At 42.3% G+C, this 8099-nt stretch overlaps 1 protein-coding gene across 6 annotated transcripts in view; it reads right to left on the reverse strand.

The window, feature by feature from the left end:
* tenm2a (teneurin transmembrane protein 2a) overlaps positions 1–8099 on the reverse strand; it is a 216665-nt gene that overhangs the window by 151144 nt on the left and 57422 nt on the right. For all 6 annotated transcript variants that reach the window (XM_013908515.1, XM_005719564.2, XM_005719563.2 and 3 more), the window contains exon 2: positions 7122–7483. In XM_013908515.1, the coding sequence (XP_013763969.1) occupies positions 7122–7347 (226 nt within the window). In that variant the 5' untranslated portion in view covers positions 7348–7483. The remainder of the gene's footprint in view (positions 1–7121; positions 7484–8099) is intronic.

An 8099-nucleotide genomic window follows, 5' to 3' on the forward strand; every position in this document is an offset into this window, starting at 1 on the left:
TTAGGGCCTGAACATGGCAAGTAGGAAAATGAAAAAAAAAATATAATTTGGGTCCAAATGTGGATCTGCAACAAATCGTTGGGGGCTGAGTTCCAACAGCAATGCCCATCATCAGTTTGACACTGCTAAAATCGGTGGACAGCTCACTCTGAATGGAAAGAGGCCTTTAGGGGATGTTTGTGTGGCCGAGTAAATACACACCTAAGCCGAGGAGCGATTTGAAATAGTCACACTTTCATCACGTAAGACTTTACACAGGTTCCTTTGATCTTTTCATGGAGGATTCTGCAAACACAGTCACACAGAAGGATGCTCTCTCCAGAGGGTTAGGATGAGTCCCTGAATCCTGCTGAAGAGGACATATTATGAGAGGTTGCTGCTGCTGCTTTTCTCACAGATATTTGGAAGTCTCCCCAAAGAATGGAGAGGACAGAGAAAACAAAAGAAGCCTCTCTAGCATAAAGCTTCTTCCCAGCCACCTCACAGTGGGTTTTCCTTGCCATTCGGTCTTGAATACAGACAGCGGAGGTAATCGTGCCAGGATACGAGTGGCAGAGTTTGGCCAGAGTTTTTGGACAAGGCATTCCTTGGCCACTGTAGTGATTTGTCAAATCAAAGTCAATGGAGAAAAGGGAATGCAAAATGAGGGAAAAATGGCCACACAGGATATATAGTGCAGCTCTTCAGATTTCAGTGGCCTCATTCTGGTAATATAGGCACACGCGTGCACATTTGACCATATCTCTGAAAACGAGAGGCCAGACCTATAGAACCCACATAGCTGGCAAAGCCTGTGTGCAGTCTAAAATGAAGTCACACCCCATGAGCTTGGTCTCAAATCCATAGAGGGGGCCTGAACATAACACAAAGGTGTGATATGACCACTAAAGCAACAATACAGGGCCAGCAAGGGTGAAAGAAATGGGGAGAAAGTGAATGTGAGTGAAAGAGCAGACATGAAAGGTGTGACAGAAAAGCAAAGAAGGACATCAAAGAAAGTGAGAAAAAAAGTGAGAGACAGAAAGAGAGAGCAACAGATACACAATTGAGAAGGGACAGTAGATGATGTTGAGTGTTGTCCAGGCAGTGAGGTAGATAGGTGGGTGGTGGATTCTCTCTGTGACACTGATTTCAAGCCCTGGGGGTAAAACAGCAGAGGAGAATGTAGAAGGGCCCATTTAGATCCATCTGAAAGGAAAGGCCACAGCTTCTAGAGACTGCAGTGGCTGTGCTAATGCCTGCTGTCTCGAGGTGGACCTGCAGGGATGACACACCCCTGGGATGCGCTAAATAGGAGCCGCGGAAAGGACTTGGAGAGAGACAAAGAGATGTACTATGAGTTGAAAGATCAGAGAGACAGTGAGGTGAATACAACAAAGAGAAAGTGCAGTAGGAGAGTATGGGGAAGTGTGCCTCTGCACATCGCTCAGAGTGATGTTTTACACTTTTATCATATTTTTATATCTGTCGTGGGTTCAATTTGGAAGCGATTCAAACTGCTAACAAACCAGCTGAAAAAAACAAGACAGGGAAATGAAACTTGTCACAGTTTTATGTATAAAATAAATCCAGCCAATGCGTCTCTCGTATTCGGCTTTTATGGGAGTCAGATTTGCGCCTTATTGGGATCACTCGTGTTTTCAAATGCATGGCTTTGTGGTGTTAAATAGTGAACACTTGTAATGAGCTTTCCAGGCTGCTGCATGTTATGTTGAGAAAAAGACTGTGTTATTTGGCTGTGCTTATCCAAGCAGACTAGGTAATAAGTGTGTAATGGGGAAACAGAGGAGTTGATATCCAATGAAAGTGGGGGGTCTGTTGGAAGACACAACTGAGCCCGCTTTATCAGGATCTCCAAAGAGCCATTTCAGACAGCTAGTTTTCAAACACTAGAAATAAACTGAAATGAAAAAGGGCTGCACAAATCTGCAGTATGTTTGGACTGACATAGGATCAAAAAAACCCAGAAAAAAATCAAGGATTTCAGCCACATGCAGGAACATATTGCACAATTCATCTTTCAACCAGATAAACAGACCAAATTCCTAAATGCTTCATTCAGCCGCCCATGAATGAACGTTAGCTGACTGATTACCTCTTAGCAAGGCAGAGGTCATTTTGTTCTGTTGCTATTTCAAATGAATGATACCTTGCAAGTCACATGAGGTGATAATCTCTCAATATCGTTGAGTTATTTCTTTAATTATAGGAAACAGCAGTCAGTGAACACAACTCAACATGCTGTATAGTTCAAACATTAATGTGAAATGCAGAAAGCAGATGAACTTTTGTGATAAATTTTTCATTTGATATGTATGCAGATGTATCTTATACTACGTCTGTGAAGGTTCTCAGTCATCCAGGTCATCGTAGTCAAAGGAGCTTGCAAAGAAAAGCGTCTGGACTTCTTTAAGTTACTTGAAGACGTTTCACCTCTCATCCGAGAAGCTTCTTCAGTTCTAAGGTCAAATGGTGGGGAGTCCCAGATTTAAACCTAGTGGGAGTATCCCCCCGCAGAGGGACAAAAGGACCCCCTGATGATCCTCTAATCGCCTGAGCCAAGGTGTGAAACTGGGTGTGGGTCCCAATCAGCCAGACTTTCGAGTGAGCTCATTGTGAAACCTGGCCCCACCTTATCATGCGAATTCCTGAGGTCAGATGGCCCAGGATGTGAGTAGGCGTTAAGGCGTCTGGGGAGTCCATAGTGGACCTCATCACAGCCACAGACCTCATCACAGCCACAGACCAAACAGCCACTTCACAAGTGCATGGCACAACATAGAAGAGCCACCTCCACAGGATAAGACTCAGCAGTCCATCTGCATCTTAAGGACAAAGGTCACTCTTTCGAGGATGCCAATGTTCACATTTTGGACAGAGAGGACAGATGGTTTGAAAGAGGAGTGAAAGAAGCCATCTATGTCCACTGTGAGCGACCATCTTTGAACAGAGGCGGGGGTTTACGACACCAACTCTCTGCCATCTATAATCCAGTTTTGAGTTCCCTCCCCAGACGCCTTAACGCCCACTCACATCCTGGGCCATCTGACCTCAGGAATTCGCATGATAAGGTGGGGCCAGGTTTCACAATGAACACACCCGAAACCCTGGCTGATTGGGACCCACACCCAGTTTCACACCTTGGCTCAGGCGATTAGAGGATCATCAGGGGGTCTTTGTCCCTCTGTGGGGGGATACTCCCACTAGGTTTAAATCTGGGACTCCCCACCATTTGACCTTAGAACTGTAGAAGCTTCTCGGATGAGAGGTGAAACGTCTTCAAGCAACTTAAAGAAGTCCAGACGCTTTTCTTTGCAAGCTCCTTTGACTATCTTATACTACCTTTAAAAAATTAATACTACAAAATCCAGAGAAAAATCTCATCGTTGCTGATTTCCAAAGCACACTGCAAATATGCTTCCAAAATCAGATGCTGCTTTTAGTTTAATTTACAGAGCTGAGCAAAAGTCATGAACTGCTCAAAAATCTTTCAAGTTTTTTGAACTTTTTTATTTGGACACTTCATCTGATCAATCTAATGCTTGGCCTAAGATGACTCCGCTATTATAAATATGCTAAAGGTATGCTAAATTACACGAGAACTGAAAACCAGTGACAACAGGTCTCATGGAATGATGCATCTGAATGAGAAATTTATTCTTCAAATTATTCTCAGTGTGTACAGAGCAGGTCAGGAGATCCATTATGGTTTGAGGCTGCATTCAAGCCTCAAGTGTTCAGGATCTTGTCAAAACTGATAAAATTACGAAAGCAGAAAAGTACCATCAGATATTGATCCACCATGCAGTAGCATCTGGAAAGCCTCTGATTGGTGATGGCTTTATTTTTCAGCATGGCCAAGATCCCAAACACACTGCCAATTGAGTATAAGCATGTCTGGCTAGAAAAACACCCAGTGGAACACTAACAGTCATGGACTGACCTCCCCAGACCCCAGACCTCATTATTGAACATTATCAATATTATTGAAGCAGTAAGGGATCATCATGAGAGGGATTGGAACAAAAGGCAGCTAAAATCCAAATCCATTCATGAATACTTCTTACAAAAACTACAAGAAATCTTGCCTGAGAAAGTTCAGGCTATGTTGAAGAAGAAAGGTGGTTATACCAAATATAGACTTTAAAGCTTCTTATAATTGTGAAAACTCTGTTTTTTCCATATATGCAATATTTCCATGTATTCATTTACATGTAAAGGAACAAGACAGTAAAAACCATTATTTGATTATTAGTTATTCTACAAGACAATATAAACTGAGTCTGCATTTACCTTTAAACTACTGGTATATATTCAAAAAACTTAAATCATGCACATCTGAGCTCAGTGGGTGCTCTATTCCCACCTGTGCTCGACTCAAGCTTTGCTTTCTTACACATGACTCTAATGACAGCTGTAAGGGTGAGTCAATATGCATTAGCACACGACAGAACTGCAAATTGGTTTGTGTTACACAGAACCATTAAAGCAAAAATAAAAATGTGAGAAAATCTTTAGATGACCTCAGAACGTCTTGACAACACAAAATAGAAGCCAGGATGGCTTACCTACTCGATCACAGCTGATCGTATTTTTCGTGTGATTTTATCAGCTATTAATCAATAATACTACAAATCAGTTTCAGATATCAAACTGTTCCTCTTTGGGTTTATTTAGGTTTTTTTCTTTTTAGAAAATAAATAGAACAAAAAGTCAATATTCTGAAATCCATCTACCAGCTACTATCTGTAAGGAAAATAAAGTATCTCGCTTCTTTCTATCTTACCGCTAAAGTACTCGATAACGACAAAATATGAACACATTGTTTCCATCCCTCGTTATCTCACATACTAGTTATAAAAATATCTAGTTGGAGGATCATGGAAACTCTGTCTGCTGCTTCTTTCGCTCTATCTTTCTCACACTCAACTCTTTCTCTTTCTCCATCCTTCCAGCACCATGCCTCCTCCCGTAGTGTCACAGTCCATATGGTGCTGCAACACTGTTGGTCTCCTGTGGCCACACTTCCCACGATGCATCTGCGGCTCTGGGCTTTCGAGGGAGCCGATAGGCTGAGAGGACTTCGGTATCGACCAGCTATTGCCTGGTGTGAGGTCAGCTCAGTGCAGCATTGGAGTGTGTCCGAATCTACACACACCACTGCTTCCAGTCTTTCATCCATTCTGCCAATCAATCCTCCATTTTCTGCTGTTACCTTTGCCTCAGAAGAAGTATGTTCTTCTGTTGTATTCCTTTCTTCCAAAACCTTTCTCCCCTGTGAGTGTGCCATTGCACATTTTCTTCTTTAAACTACTGCCCGATTGATCCATTTCTCAAATTTCTTGAGACCACATGCAGTTAGAAGCTGCTACCGTAGCTTTACACCTTTTCTTTAAAGCTTTAATGACGATATTCTATTTGCAAAAAACCACCAAGGATTCTTCAACATACTATACACATTTATTTATGCATTTGTTTGACGGAGGTGGGGGGGATTTTGTTTTTTATCTATCGTAGGCATTGTAGTGTTGTATTACTCTGAGCTGGCTTCCTCCTCTGTCTGTGTCCATGCAGAGAAAACAGAGCTTAGTAGAGATCAATCCCATTGAGTCTGACTCCTTTCACTAGCCAAGGATCAATACTGCCTGTTTCATGTCCCCCTGCAATACACGTACACACGCACACACAAATCCACACATACACACACAGTTTAAAGACATGGGCTACGAAGGCTGACCCACCCCTTTAAAAATGACCTATCGGCCTATCGGCTAGCTTGCTCACCGGGGGATACAGAAGTTCATTATGACAGCCTTGCCAGTGTTAAAGGTCTGCTTTGGTCCTCCTCCGCAAAGTGCAGGATCTGATTACATTAACAGCTTGCTAACAGAAGCAAAAAACGCATAGTGGCTAAAAGTAACGTACAGCTGGAAGCCTTTTTCACATGCAACAACGTGGCCGTTCACAATGTGATAGAATTTTTTTTACGTAATGCTGGATCACAGAAAAGGAGTGGAAAGGCTTTTGAAATCTATGACTGCGCTAGGTTCACCCACCTGTGCTGGACAGAACAATACTGGAGTTACGCAGGCATCAGAAATAATTGTTCAGATTTTGACAGGGAAATGTTACCCCCAAGAGCTTTGAGTTTCGCTTTTTAATCTCAATTAGTAGTCGTCATCTCCTATTACCCTGGATGCATATTGCCTGCAAAAAAAACCCCAAACTCTCTTTTATGCTTAATACAAAGCTGTATTTTATGCAGGTAAATTATGCATAATGCAAATTGTTATTCCAAAAAATCATATGACACTTTGGGAAATGTGTTATTGCTCTTTTGCTGAATGAATCTGAACCTTTGCTTCATTGCCCTAAAATATTTAAGGCAACGAAGGTACAAATAGAAAAACAAAGAGATGCTATATCACAGAAATGTCAAACTCATTTTACATCATGGGCTACATACGACTTTGATGTTAAGTAGGCCGGACCAGTGACCATTATAAATGTGTAAAATTACAGAAAAAGTTCTGTTAGTTCATCATTCCTCGCCTACTGAGCTACCAGAACTGCAATAAAATATACATTTTTAATAAATTCACAGTCAATGCCCCTTTTAGTAGAAAGTAGAAAAACAAGAACTTTTCTGTCATTTAATTTGTTACTTGATTACTTTAGTGTAGTATGAATGGCAATTGAGGAGGGTCCTTTTTTGAGTGGAAAAGCTGTAAACCAGTGCGCCTGATTGGAGTCTTTGTGAGGCCGATTCTGGTCCCGGGCCTTATGTTTGACAACCCTGCTATAGCTGTTTATTGTGTTGCATTTGCTCAGTGTATATGCAATGTGCAAAAATAAGACATAATTCAATACACCTTCTTAGCCAACAGCATGTTATTTTTATATCATTATTTTTATCTGAATACATAAATAAGCCTCTTAGGTCTCGTTAGGTGGATTTCTAACCTTTGGGCAAATAAGCAAAAAAGCAAATAAGTGTGTTTCCCAAAACAGATGTCCTTTGAGGTCATAAAGGTACATGATTTTCTCAGTAATGTCTTGAGTCCAGCATAGAGTGGGTGCATAAATATATATATGTACAGGGGATTTTAGGGCAAACTGACCTTGCCTAGAATACTCATCAGCTTCATGGTGAACCAGGTCCGTCACACACCCGCCGTAGTGCAGCCTCTGCTCATGGTCGAAGGCCTTGAGCGTTTCACTCGAGCTGTAGGACTTCTGGGTAGGCACACGACACTCATCGGCGTCCAGGGAGGAGGTGTTATACTGGGAGTCTTTGGAGCAGCGGCCCCTGGTCAGTGAGCGATTTCTGCGGTCCTTCAGATCCATGCTGATGTTGTGTGTGTGTGGGTTGGGGGGGTTGAATGCAGCGAGAAGAAGACAGAGTAGACGGAGGAGAAGGCAGTGACGGGAGAGGAAGGGCTCTCCTAAGGGCCTCCCTAATGTCAGTCTCCACTTCAGTCACCTGGAAAACAGAGACAGGAAGAGGAAGAGATGGAGAGATGGGAAAAGACAGAGACAGGTCTAAAATTAATGGATGCACTGCTGTGACTCACTCTCGCCTCGCACTCCCAGCAGAATATACAGACAAAGTAAGACAGGAGCAAACAGCATGAGTGGACATGAGTAGCCAGGCAAATATAAAACACATTAGAGTATTGATGCAGGATAAGTAAGGCTATTGTAGGTACCATTAGGATTTCCACAGATTAACTTGTTAATTTGTGTGATTAAGGTGAACTAAAAAGGAAAGAGTCACACCGCTCCTCCAGTCACTTACTGCAACTGTAACTTGATAGCAGGGCAATAAAACCCCCAAGTCTCCATTGTTTCTCTTCCTTTCTACTTTTACTCTCTGACCCCTCTCATGTCTTTGATGGTTCTCTTTTAATTAGTAACAGCAGCCACAACACAAAGTCTTCCAGCAAACTTTACCGAGCAAGCAACAAGAGCAGCAAGGCAAGTTCTCAACTCCGCAAGGAAAACAAACCGCTTTTTCTTCAACCTGTACACACACACACACACACACACACACACACACACACACACACACACACACACACACACACACACACACACAC

This window comes from Pundamilia nyererei, unplaced genomic scaffold (genome assembly GCF_000239375.1).
Source record: "Pundamilia nyererei isolate P.nyererei 1_Seehausen unplaced genomic scaffold, PunNye1.0 scaffold00001, whole genome shotgun sequence".
Lineage (NCBI taxonomy): Eukaryota > Metazoa > Chordata > Actinopteri > Cichliformes > Cichlidae > Pundamilia > Pundamilia nyererei.